The sequence below is a fragment of the Dysidea avara genome, chromosome 9, assembly GCF_963678975.1.
Source record: "Dysidea avara chromosome 9, odDysAvar1.4, whole genome shotgun sequence".
In the NCBI taxonomy this organism is placed as follows: domain Eukaryota; kingdom Metazoa; phylum Porifera; class Demospongiae; order Dictyoceratida; family Dysideidae; genus Dysidea; species Dysidea avara.
The window spans coordinates 13,187,796-13,202,243 of record NC_089280.1 but is presented as its reverse complement, the minus strand read 5'-3'; the positions used below and the strand labels follow the sequence as shown (position 1 = coordinate 13,202,243).

Below are 14,448 nucleotides of genomic sequence, written 5' to 3'. Positions count from 1 at the left end.
GCTAACATTATGGATACTGCTAGACCAATAGTAATGGGGTGTGTCATTGTGATTGAGTAAATGTTAAGAGGTGTGGTCATGATGCTCGGTCGTCATTAAACAACCAAGATCACATTAATATAGGTGCGGTATTAGTCTATTGTGAAGTCACTGGTATCTAACATGCATGTAAGAGATTAAATACGTAAATTTGCAGCAGAAAGTATTGATAGGGAAAATTAACACCTCTATATGGTTTCATGGAAAGACAAAGAACACTCTAATTGAAGATAAAAGGAGCTAAAAATTTATAAAAGTTAAGTTACTGCATGCCAGCTAACTGGCCCAGGATGTGTAACAATTAAAGTCATGTCAAATACTCAGCATTATTCCACATGTTTATTTCAGCTACTCCATCATTCATCATATCACCAGTGGATACTGATGGCACCGTTGATGGTGCAATGCTTGTTCAACATGCTACCAGTGTAGTTCTCACTTGTGAGGGTCATGCTGCTCCTACTCCTGATATAACATGGATGAGAGATGGAGCAGTATTGACTAATACTAGTAACATTAACATTGTCACTAATACAATAAGTGATAATCGACGTAACACAGTTTCCACAATAACTGTATCAACCTTTACTGTGGTAGAGGAGGGAAACTATACTTGTAGTGCTAATAACATTGTTGGATTTGTTGTAACCAGTGGACTAGTATTGAGTAAGTGTATAATAACTATAGACTAAGTAAAGCATAATATAATTATAGTGGTGTATGTGACCCTTATTTCTCTCCTTTTTTCTATAATCCCTAATTGAATATTTTCCTTGTGCTTGTTTATTAATGTTACTTTTTTGTAACATAATGAACCTGCGCACACCTCATCATAGAAAAAAAATGGCACCTGAGTTAAATGCTTTCACTTGTGTTCACTTGAGTTCAATACTTTTTACTTTGCTTTCAACCCATTACGTATTGCTGCAAATGAAAAACAGTAGGAGAAGCACTTCTGAAATCAATCGAGTCACCATGAAAAATACGGATGATTCACATTCCCCAATTATCAAATACTGAATTGAAGTCATTATGTGAGCCGTTATGCTTTGCTTCAGCTATATATGTTCAGTCTGTCACACAGTGTTACAAGTGAAGAACAGTAGAAGTGCCTCTGCAATCAATCCTAGTTTCTACGGAAAATACGGATGATTCCTGTTACAAACATAGCCAGGAAGCCATTGTGCTACTGCAAATTGACACCTTTGGCTGTCAACTATGTTTCACCCATCATAGCATTAAAACTAAACAGCAGTATAAGAAGTACTTCTTCTATCAATCCAGTCCAGTCACACTAAGGAAATCAATTACTGAAGCCATGATATGCTACTATGAACAAGCACCTACAATACATAGTAGTGGGAAAACATACTTGACACAAAGGAGGACAGAGCTAAGTTCATGATGCATACAATGTACTTGTTGTGGTTGACGAAAAAGAATATTTCAGGCTAAAGTACTGTAATGTCAATTAAACAGCAAAGAAATCAAGTTTATGTTTTAGCCATAGTCAAATTATATACTCGTCAGTCAATCAGTCAGTCAGTCAGTCAGTCAGTCAGTCAGTCAGTCAGTCAGTCAGTCAGTCAGTCAGTCAGTCAGTCAGTCAGTCAGTCAGTCAGTCAGTCAGTCAGTCAGTTAGTTAGCCAGTCAGTCGGCTGGTCAGCCAGCCAGCTAGCCAGTCAGTCACCAGAAAATTCAGTTACATTTTTCTAGCAATACTTTGGAAGGGTTTGGAATTTGGCTTTTTTTGGTCTTGATTGTGCCTAACTAATGCTGCAAAGTTGGTATGAAAGAAAAGCTTTTTTTAATACTGATTATTGAGTGTTTGGTCAGGAGAGCCCATTCACCACTACTATACAGTACCACCATACTCTATGACATAGGTGATTTGCAGCAAGTTAAAGTTTGTTTTGTTTACTATTCTTATATGAAGTAGTGGAAGTGGACAGGTAAATGGTAGCATATACGCATAGGAGAAATTTTTGGAGTATTACTTATAATCAGGCCACGCGATACTTTCACTGTCACCAGAGTAAACAACTGTACAGTGAAGTATATACAGGGATGTAACAGCCAGTGACACCACAGTCCAAGTGACCAATGATGGTCTAACTGAAGCAACTGTCCAATGCAAGTGTGAGCAGCTACAAAGATAACATCATAAATTGGTGGACACACAAGTAGTCCTCAGTCAAATATGCTCAAAAAATTGCCCAAAATGCTTTTGGGAATTTCCTAAATTTTGCACCCATTAGGCTTTTTCAGTGTTCCTATTATGCTGGCATTATGCTCCTAAGTTTACAACATTTGTGACAATTATCATGGAACACTTTAATCAGTGAATACTGTATTAGAGTATTTCACTAAAAATAACTGTTCTATTAGAGAGTATCGATCTAAGGAGCTATGTACAATGCATTTGAGTACTCTATTGCAGTTTGCAGTTTCCACTGACTGTTCTATTAGGAAGTATCAATATATTTTCATGGAATTAAACTCCGTAGTTTGAAATATTCACTTAATATGCCAGCATTATGCTGGCATAGCACTCTAGCCTATTATGCTTTTTATTATGCTGGCATATTTGATGGAGGCCTACACACAAGCTAGTGTTGAGCTTCTATCCACACAGGACCAATGTTGATCTAGCCACACTATAAAAAATTCATATAGAACAAGTATAGTGGTCGTAGCAAGGGCGTAGGCAGGGGAGGTTCAGATGGATCGGATGAACCCCCTTTTATGAGGTAGAAATTTTTAAACTAAAAAAATCTCACCAAACTCACAGCCTTAGACCTCTTTGGTAGCTACTTGCACACTGGCACGGCTCTGCACTAGTCTTAATGGGCAAATCTTGTATTTATCAGGTGATGAGAAGATCAAGTGATGTGTGTTTGTGTGTGTGTGTGTGTGTGTGTGTGTGTGTGTGTGTGTGTGTGTGTGTGTGTGTGTGTGTGTGTGTGTGTGTGTGTGTGTGTGTGTGTGTGTGTGTAGCATCATGTGATCAACCTCACACATGATGGAGATGTATATTGGAAATGGTGGAGGGACTGTCACGTGTTACAAGCATTGTAATAAAATGATAGCTCGTGTTACTAATGTGTTAGGTATGCACTAACTGTGAATGGGTAATGTATATTTACATGATAAATGCATGTTTGTTTGTCGCATGTTGCTGGCATGTGATGTCTCTCAAATATATTGGAGTACAAGTCAAGTAGGTTATCTATCGACTGTCAACAGTAGGACCAAGAATAATGTTGATTTTCGAAGCCACAGATTCAAGGGTGGAGAAATTTGGTATGCCTGGAAATGGAAGTTGGCTGTCAGTATGCTAAAAATACTAACTGAAGCAGCTCATCAATACTAGTCAACTCTGAAGTTACTGGCCATCAAAAGGATATATAGGATGCGTGACCAAGAATAATCTTTATCTTCGGATTAAAGTTCTGCTAAATCAAGTGTGGAGGGCCCAGTGTGTTGGAAGAAGTGAAAGTTGGCACCAGTATACTATCTGGAAGTAGAAATACAGTAGTTTTATAGTATCTATTACATAAACAGCAGTGCATAGGTTTTAGCTAGTTAGATGCACAAACACACCTTTTAATTTTACTGCTCCAGGGCACAATTTGTGTATGCATCATTTATGGTCTAGGGGAAAACCCAGGTGTTCCCCCAAAACATCTTCGAGCCTCTTCCAGATGATCCTGGCTATGCCCCTGGATAGTACGTAGTATAATATTATTATTGTTATTATTATTATTGTTACTGAGCAGACAGCACAGCTGATATGCTCAGGAAAAAAGCAATCACAAAATGAATTTAGCTAAGTAGTTACAAAGATTACAGTTATTGAGTTCCATACAATGTTTGCAGTTCTGCCGAAAAAGAGTCAATATTGTTGCTCTCGATTATGGAAGATGGTAAGTTGTTCCAATCCTTAATTGATCTGGAGAAAAAGCTCTCTTGGTGTGAATAGGTGGATGAGTTTGGTAGAATAAAACAATGTGGGTGATATAGTCTGGTGGATCTTGCATGTCGTTGAAATAAAATGAGGAGGAATTGACAGTGAATAATCTTGATGTATAATTTTGAAAAGTGTTTGCAATCTGGATGTTTTACGTCTCAGCTGAAGGCTTGGCCAAGAAAGATGCTGTAACATAGCTGTGACTGAGCTGAATTGATTGAAATCATTTAGGACCCATCTAGCTGCCCTACGCTGTACTTTCTCTAGCTGCTGAATATTATTATGGTGGTATGGGTCCCAGATGATTGCAGCGTATTCCATTGACGGTCGTACTATTGTAAGGTAGGCTGTTGCTTTGATGTTAGACGAGCCGCAACTCAGATTGTGTTTCAAGAAGTTTAATGTTCTATTGGCCTTAGCAGCTATATTACTAATATGTGGAGACCATGATAGTTTGTTATCCAATATAACACCAAGGTAGGAGTGTTGGTTTGATGTACCCAAGTTGTGATTGTTAGTAATGAATTTAAATTGAATTGAATGCTGCATACAGCGTGCACTGATTTTGTCCAGGGGACCAGCTCAATGAAAATTATACATACAATTCAGGGAAACTGATCAATGATTCTGATTTCCAATCAAAGAGTGTACAAGGAAAGCTACTGAATCTATGGATGAGGAGGATAAATTGTAGTGCATCTCCTAGTAGGGGTTGTAGTAGTGGCATAAATAAGATGGAATCTTTAGAGGTATAAAGTTTACTTACTTAATACTGTTTCACTGCCCATACAAAAGCCTCAATAGTAGCACTGAAATTTATCCCGTATTTCACTGGTAGCAGTGAAAAAGTTGTAATTGCAATTTTATTGGCTAGAATTTATGTTAACAATGTAGCGCCAATTAGTGTTTACGCATGTTTAGTACATAGTGACAAATTGCATACATAGCAATGCTAATGCACAGCATGCGTATATGCAGTGAGTATGGTATTAACTGGGAATAGCATGGGTATAGCAGTGAAATTTTGGATAAATACCACTCTTGTTGTATTGGAAATGGTAAATTTCACTCAGCTTCGCCTCATGAAATTTATCCCCATTTCCAACACTTGTGGTATTTATCCCAAATTTCACTGCTACCCGTGCTATTACTAGTACAAATAGCATATTGAAGGTTATTGGTGTTGCAAATTACCTTTGCTGTTTAAGGGTTGGTTATGTTAGCTTCTCTAGTAATGCGGGCTTTCATTGTAATTTTAATAAATCCAATGACACTTTACTGCTGTAAAATGTATCTAGAGAATACCAAACTTTAACTCATACATAAGCACTTGGTTATATTAGGCAGCATAGCACAAAATAATGGGTATTTCATGCACTTTGTGATACAATTATGAAACTTTCCACACAAATTACACTCCTATTTACTTTTTTTTGATATAGTGCTACTGCAGATTTGACTTTTAGTGTCCTTTACAGCCATTTTTATATTGAAAATTCACCATTTCTGTATTAATTTTATTTTCCTGGGGCATTATTTTATGCTGTTAAAACATGGTTTCAAATTCAAAGTGTTGACCAAAGAAAGTAAGAAACAAGTTGAATTTTTTGTTTGAAGTGTATAGCTCATTCCATTCCAAAGTTATGACCATTTTAATAGTGACAAAAATTCTTGCCCTTTGGTATGAATTACCAATGATCAAATAATTATATAATTTCATGGCTAATTTAAACACAATTTGGGACCATACGCAATTAAAATATTAAGATCTGCTGCCACACAGTAATGATAACTACTCATGTGTATACATTACAGGAACAGATAGATACACTGTTACCATAGTGAGTACTCCACCTGGTACAGCAGTTAGTGGATCTGATAACACTTTTGACTATCCCATATTGAGTAGTGTCACCCTGACATGTATGGTGGAACCCATACCATCAGGGTCTGTCACCTACCAGTGGGACACCTCAAGATGTTATGTGAACAATCTTAATGAAAGAAGATGCTTCCCTACTGGTCAGACAACACAAAATGTAACTGAAGATGATTTACTGGCAAGAGATGCTGGTACCATCACATGTACTGCTACTATTGATGGTGTTGAGTATACCAGTGATTCATTTACACTTCGCATATCAGGTATATAACTGTAACTGAATTTGCAAAAAGGGGTCATCTACACCCATCTGATTCCAAATTTGATGACTTGTAACCTCAGAACGGAAAAAGGACAGCTGCTTAAAATTTGAACAATTGTGAGCACCAAGATAGTTTAATGAATGAAGAAAGTTTCAGATTTATATTTAATTTGAAAACGAAGCTATGGTCTTCCAAGTTCACAAAATTAGATGTGTGTGAAAGACCCCTTGCAAATCCAGTCACAGTTACAATGTGTATGCGTACAGTTATTTTGAAAACCAACTTTGCACTTGCATGACTATTGCATAGATACATAATAATTATGTATAAACTTTAATGGATGATGAGTACTTCATCTGGTACATGACTCCTTCATGTGATGTGTATGTAGTAGGGAAAGAAACTATGAACAAGCCAATTAGTCTACCATAGTGTAAAGTTTTGTTGTGTAACATAAGTAGAAAATTAACTGATAGGAAATTTACAGTGCACAGGTCTTTATTCAACACCACAGAGTGTACAGGTACATACAGGCATCCCCAGTTTAGCCATTGCTCCCAGTATTACTTACGTATATGGCTCACCACTCATGTCAGGAAAACCAGCAAAAACAGACCACTTAAACTTGGACAATTTCAACAGTGAAATTTGATTGATATGTAGTATTGTGTTTGTGGTAAAAATCAAACCTGCTGTCATGGGCAATAAAATCGTTTTTCTCAGATCAAGATAACCACCTAATTTTTTTTTGCATTTATTGCAGTGTCCACACTGAAAACCTTTAATACAATCCACTATTAAAAGATACTGGTATTTGGAATTGGTGATTTTGTAGCCAATATATCAGTTATTTCCATATCGATGCATCTCTAGTCTTGAACCAATTTTGCTGAAAATTATTCCATTTTATTTTTAAACCATTTATGTGCTACTGTGAATTGGCACTTTAATTTGTGTTATCAGCAAAGGCTAATTGGGAACAATAGTAAGTACATAATGCATGTGCTGTAAGTACTGAGGAGACACTCATTGGGTTGAAGAACAGTGAAATAATTGAATCCTCAGCCAAACAGCAGCTGTTATTGAGTTATACTCACCTGAAGGCATAAATCAGTCAATCAGAAGATAACTCTATTTAATTGTGTTGTGACATACAGTATTGCAACATCACTCCACTTACTTTCTTAACTGATACTGTCATGAATGCATCGTAAGACTTATTTCTGATTAATGTTTTGTTTGTGGAAAAATTCAACAGTGTTCCACTGTTAATGGATACATTTATGTAATGTATGACAAACCTTCATGAATCATAATCCCTATACTATACAACACCATACTGTATGATATCATTATGTGTATACCCATTTGCTTGATAGGTATTTCAATAACTAGAGTAGCAAATGATAGTACTCCAGAAACTGATATAGTTAGCAGTAATCAACTTGATGACTACTCCTTTATCCACAGTCCCTTTACACTTGATCCATTTGGTGTGCTGTTACGTTGTACTACTGGACTAGGACCAGGTAGTAGCTCTAGTACTGAACTGGGAGGATGGTATTTCAGTGGAGCTCAAATATCTGTTGACCAGCCATGTAATTCCACTTTTCAAGTGCGTCAAGCAAATCGTAGAATATATCCTGGAGTGATCAACCTGTATCCATGTGGAACATTATCTCTGTCTGAAGAAGGTGTTTACTCATGTATCATCATAAACAGTTCAATGGTTAATCAGATCATGAGAGTGGGTTTGTACTTTAGTGGAAGAAGTGAGTTATACATGATGTATTCATTATCATCATTATTGTAAACTTGTTAACTCTTTTGTCTCTCTACACAGCTGCTCCAATGATAGACCCTCCATCATCATCTACTGTAACAGTTGTTGTTGGTTTTCCCCTCACATTGTCCTGTACCTCACAAGGTTCTCCCCCAGACACATTCACCTGGATGAAGGATGGTGTATCAATCACACAATCTACTAGTGTCACAACAGTAACTCATACTAATATAAGTGCAGTATATCATAGTGATTATATCATTAACAGTGTCAGTTCTAGTGATAATGGAACTTATACATGTACTGTAACTAATCCTATTGGAAGTGATAGTGAGACCATCACTGTTATGACCATCCCTGGTATGTACTGTACTTCACTTTTTAAAAATTGTAAACTGAATAATTTTGTGCCCAAAATGTTTTACGCAGTTATGTATAACCAAGAGTAAATATTGGTATATAATAGCTATCTGACTATTAGCTAAAAAGAAGGAAAAAACAAAGAAATTAAAACGAACCTTTGAACTCCCATATCCTGCATATCCTGCAAATGGCAGAGTTCTATTCAACTACTCCAATAGAACATGTGCTTACCTTAACAGATCATTCACCTATTGGCAAAATACTCTAATAGAGCAGTCACTTATACTGTTCAGATAATCGAGGGTTCAGATAATCGAGATTGAGATCCCGCCATATAGATAATTTTAATAGAACAGTCAGCTACCTAAAAGTATTACTTTTATTTTGATCCCTCTTTTAAAGAAATTATCCATTCCCTTAAGCTGTCTTCATCTTTCCATTGCCCATATATGCTTAATTGTACCTGTACTGTAGCTTTTAGTAGCTTGGTAACACAAAGTAAAGTTTTGGAGGGGTACTTCAGTTAGGCATGAGGCTATTATGCTCCAAAAATTAGCATTATGCTTTTGAGTGGTGCTAAAAAAATCACCTATTATGCTTTTGAGAATTGCCCATTATTTCCAAAATTATGCCATAATTGGCTAATAATGCCAGTTTATTGTTGTATCATACCATTTTCATAGCTTCAAATAGTCTCGAATCCTTTAGCTGGTTACTGTATTAGAGTATTTCATTTCAATATGACTGTTTTATTAGAGTAACTAATATCTAATCCAAAACAGCCAAGCTGTAAAAAAAGTGTGCGGCCCTCAGAAAGGCTAAGGTGAAAAAAGATGTGAAATCCAAGGTGGTGGCCAAGAAATGGCTGTGATGGTAGGTTAATGGTAAAAATTTTAATAACGACAATTCAGGTGAATTTTTGTGCCGCTTCACAAAATTTACCTAAATTGTCATTATTAAAATTTTTACCATTAACCTACCATCACAGCCATTTCTTGGCCGCCACCTTGGATTTCACATCTTTTTTCACCATAGCCTTTCTGAGGGCCGCACACTTTTTTTACAGCTTGGCTGTTTTGGATTAGATTTCATTTCTTTTTGTATTTGTATACCCCAAAGCCGGCCTATGGCCAGCTTTGGGACTTTTTTAACCTATGTTTTTTTTCTTTACTACAGGAAGAAGAAAAGATGAAGTAGATGTACTTTAAATATTTTATCAGTAAATGTACAAATTATATATACTGTATAATACATATTATTATGTGACCGGATTTGCGAAAAGGGGTCTTCCACACACATCCAATTTGCCAACTTTGACAATTGATAACTTCAGATTGGAAAGAGCTATTGCCTTGATATTTGGGCAGTGGTGAGCACCACTACAGCTGAATACATGGTGAAATTTTCAGGTTAATATGTACTTGAACATGGAGTTATGGTCTCCAACGTTTATGGAATTGGATGTGTGTGGAAGACCCCTTTTCGCAAATCCGGTCACATATATTGATTACAGAAATCTCCATGGTGGTTTCTTTGTAACTGAACACTCTACAAGGTGACTTCTTCTAATTGCTCTCTCTACAGGGTGAATTGTTTGTAGCTGAACGATCTACAAGGTAACTTCTTCTAGCTGATCTCTCTACAGGGTGATGTGTTTGTAGCTGAATTTTGTATGGGTGATTTGTTTGCAGCTGAGCTCTTTACAGAATGGTTTCTTTGTAGCTGAACTCTCTAAAAGGTAACTTCTTCTAACTGATCTTTCTACAGGGAAATTTGTTTCTGGCAGAATTTTCTACAGGGTGATTTCTTTGCAGCTGAACTCTCTACATGGTGGTTTCTTTGTAGCTGAACTCTCTACAAGGCAATTTCTTCTAGCTGATCTCTCTACAGGCCGATTTGTTTGTAGCTGAACTCTCTACATGATGGTTTCTTTGTAGCTGAATTCTCTACAAGGTGATTTCTTCTATAGCTGATCTTTCTACAGGGTGATTTGTTTGTAGTTGAACTCTCTACATGATAGATTCTTTGTAGCTGAACTCTCTACAAGGTGATTTCTTCTATAGCTGATCTTTCTACAGGGTGATTTGTTTGTACCTGAACTATCTACATGATGGTTTCTTTGTAGCTGAACTCTCTACAAGGTAACTTCTTCTAGCTGATCTCTCTACAGGACAATTTGTTTGTACCTGAACTCTCACATGATTGTTTCTTTGAAGCTGAACTCTCTACAAGGTGATTTCTTCTAGTTGATCTTTCTACAGGGTGATTTGTTTGTAGCAGAACTCTCTACAAGGAAACTTCTTCTAGCTGATCTCTCTGCAGGGAGATTTGTTTGTAGCTGAACTCTCTATACATGATTTGTTTGCGGCTGAATTCTCTACATGATGGTTTCTTTGTAGCTGAACTCTCTACAAGGTAACTTGTTCTAGCTGATCTCTTTACAGGGTGAATTGTTTGTAGCTGAACTTTCTACAAGGAAACCTCTTTTAACTGAGCTCTGTACAGGGTGAATTGCTGAACTATCTACAAGGTAACTTCTTCTAGCTGATCTCTCTACAGGATGATTTGTTTGTAGCTGAACTATCTACAAGGTAACTTCTTCTAGCTGATCTCTCTACAGGGTGATTTGTTTGTAGCTGAATTCTGTATAGGTGATTTGTTTGCAGCTGAGCTCTTTACAGAATGGTTTCTTTGTAGCTGAACTCTCTACAAGGTAACTTCTTCTAGCTGATGTATCTACAGGGTCACTAGTTTGTAGCTGAATTCTCTACATGGTGGTTTCTTTGTAACTGAACTATCTACAAGGTGACATCTTCTAGCTGATCTTTCAACAGGGTGATTTGTTTGTAACCGAATTCTCTACAAGTAAACTTCTTCTAACTGATGTCTGAACAGGGTGAATTGTTTGTAGCTGAACTCTCTACAGGGTGATTTGTTTGTAGCTGATCTCTATACAGGTTACTTATTTCTAACTGATCTCTTGAATTCTGTTCAGGGTGACTGCTCTATTAGGATGACTGCTCTATTAGAGTATCTCGATCTCGCACTTGCTACACCAAGTTGGATTTCGTGTTATAACTCCGTGGCTTTAAGTCTGATTCTTCTACACCATTGAAGAGCCTTTCTAAGATGATAACTCCATCTGTACAGCGATTTTCAAAGCATTACCCCAAGTGGTTTATCTGGTAGGCGTGGCAAGCATAATAATAAATAATAATAATAATAATAATAATAAAATAAATAAATTAAAAATTAGCTAATCTCGATTGCGTAATTGTTACACACACTGTTGGTTTTGTTGTTGTATCTTCCTGGTTTTTAGCTCGATTTCTTTCAAACCACAAAAGGTTTGAGGTTCAATAGTTCACCTATTCACCCACCGATTTTCAGCTTCTTCCCATACGCGGTTTACCCTGTAGGCGTGACAACATATTGGTGTTATTTTTCGTGCATAATCGCTCATAACTCTTTGCCTGTTTATGGTATTCCAGCCAAAGTTGGTACCGAGATGCGCCTTTATACCCCCCTTCTGTGTGCCAAATTTCAAGGCAATCGGATAACGCGTTCGCGTTTTATAGCAGGTTTTGTAAGTGTGCGAAAAGAGGAAGAAAAATAAGAAGAAAAAAAAACGAAGAAACTAAGCCAATTTTTGAAGTCGCATATCTCAGGAATGCCTGAAGCAATTTCGCTCAAATTTGGAATGTGGAGTACTGAAGTTGGAGGGAATGTACACAGCAAACTTTGTCTTGTTTCATCAAGGCAGCACAGAGCTACGGAGGTGCGAAAATTGCGTTTTCTTTCTTACTGTCAATATACTCACGGGGTTGCGCGCCGGCTTCTTGGGCCGCACGACACACTACCGTGTGTCTTGATTCGTTCTATTAGAGTTTCTGACTGCTCTATTAGAGTATATCGATCTTTTTAACGGAATTGTGCAATCTGCAGATTTTCCTACTGTCAAAGCTTTATAATCACCTCAAAATGCTAGCATAATTCCTGATTCCCACATATACCTATTATGCCCGAAATTATGCCGGCATAATCGCCGCATCCCTAACTTCAGTACATCATGCACCCCCTAAATCCATCCTTGAATGAGTATTGCTAGTTAACCTGTGAGCAAAAATTATTTATTAATGAAAAGATACATGAAAACATCACTTTGTTATTGTAAGAACTTCTGTCATTATAGTGTTAGTGACAGTGACTAATGGAGCTACTGGAAGTATTCTAGATGATCCACAACTAGTTGATGGTGGTAGTTCATTTACTCTATCATGTAATGCTACTGGTACTCCTACTCCAACTATCAGTTGGACTATGGATAGTATGATGTTAACTAGTGATGGTAATAAGATATTGATAGTGGAGTCTATTAGTAATGGTTCGATAGTGTCCAGTTTGACTATCATGAACTTTGTAGCAACTGATGGAGGAGTATATACTTGTGTGGCTAGTACCAGTATTGGAACAGTATCAGTGTCCAGTGATATTCGACTGAGTGAGTATCTGTGACTTTCATGCAGTTATACATAGGGTGGATCCATTAAAAACCTTTAATGAATGATACCTGAAAGAGAAAAGTGTGCTTATTTTCCATACTGTGCCAAAGTGTGCTATAAAATATAGCACTGGGATGTGGTTGCATTGGTTTCCTAATAAAATAAAGCACACTTTGTGTGAATGTGACACAATCATAAACATAACCCACAGACAGGGCCGCCCAGAGAAATTAAGGGGCCCAGGGAAAAGAGTTAAAGTGGGGCCCTTGACCCAAGTTGTAAGGTGAAGACCAAAAAAAACAAAAAAAAAGAAAAAAAAAAAGGTCACAACCTGCTGGCAATGACAATAACTACCCATCACCAACCATATCTCCTTATCTATAAGCTTGCTACACTGCTCCTCTGAAGAATATAGAGTATATCGATCTTTTAAACAGGTATTCAGGGGGCCCTTCATGGGGCCTCCTGGGGCCCCTTTCAGACTGGGGCCCAGGGAAAAATGCCCCAGTTGCCCCCCCCTGTGGGCGGCCCTGCCCACAGAGACACCAGAATGACCACCCACTAACAAAGCTGTCAACAACATTGCCATAACAATAAACAACAAATTAATAGTCATGCACACAAATGTTTGTATTTCCAATACAATGATCATACAACTCAGTCTTAAATCATTCTTTAAACTGTCCATCATTGTAAGTCCAGTTGGTTTGATTTAGTGGCTGCTTGAAATTTACACCTTCAACTTTGTTGCGCTGTTGAAACAACAATTAGATAGCTGTACAAACTCTCCATTACTCATGTACACTGAAGCTAGCTTTCCTCAATCATTCTCCTCATCTTCTTATTGCACTACTGCATATTGAATTCTAGATTTGACGAATCACAAACCATGTGATAACTGAAATTACCACAAATCAAGACTCACGGTAGTGAGTCGCGCGGCCAAGAAACTACAAAGCGCACGCCCAATTAAAAGACGCGCGGCCACTACTGTGAGTTATTTACGTGTAGGGCCGGTTTCGCAATATTAGTCCTAAATTACGCAACATCTCTCAATAGATTTGTATTGCGTTACATGATAAAAAATCTTTAGGAGTCGTTATCATCATCATCATCATAGTTTTCTTGCGACCTCGCTAAAATAAAAAAGTAACCATCGCAAAATAAAAAATAGGCGTATTTCACTTTATTTCTCTACCTTATGTTACAACTACTGTCATGTTATACCAGTCAACCAGTCAACATAGCCGTGTTTGTATAGTCCATCTAGCACTGACATTATCCAATCCTGGTTTGCCTATACGCGTATTTTCTTAAATCAACCTCTAATCCCTACAATAACTTTTAAAGACACGACGTGGACACAAACTCTAATGCCTGATAAACAAGTTGTGACAGCGTGCTGAACCGTAAGTTCCCTAGGGATGGCGTTTTAAGCAGAAATCTTTTAAATTCCATTTAGTACCACACCCCATGCGAGCGTTTATAAATCGCCAGTTGTCTTATGGTTTGAAGAACAAAATCACTAGCGAAGGTGCTTTAAGCATACTCTTCAATTCTCTGTTTACATGTAATTTTTAATAGATTAACCACAAAGGCCGATAAGGTGAATAAAAAAGGAAAATAAAAATAATTAAAAAAGGTAA

The 14,448-nt window shown here is 37.3% G+C and overlaps 1 protein-coding gene across 1 annotated transcript in view; it reads left to right on the top strand.

Moving 5' to 3' along the window:
* LOC136267376 (hemicentin-1-like) overlaps nt 1–14,448 on the top strand; it is a 54,215-nt gene that overhangs the window by 12,636 nt on the left and 27,131 nt on the right. Inside the window, exons 8-12 of the mRNA XM_066062492.1 lie at nt 388–705; nt 5,825–6,154; nt 7,534–7,926; nt 7,998–8,297; nt 12,493–12,801. Of these exons, the coding sequence (XP_065918564.1) occupies nt 388–705; nt 5,825–6,154; nt 7,534–7,926; nt 7,998–8,297; nt 12,493–12,801 (1,650 nt within the window). The remainder of the gene's footprint in view (nt 1–387; nt 706–5,824; nt 6,155–7,533; nt 7,927–7,997; nt 8,298–12,492; nt 12,802–14,448) is intronic.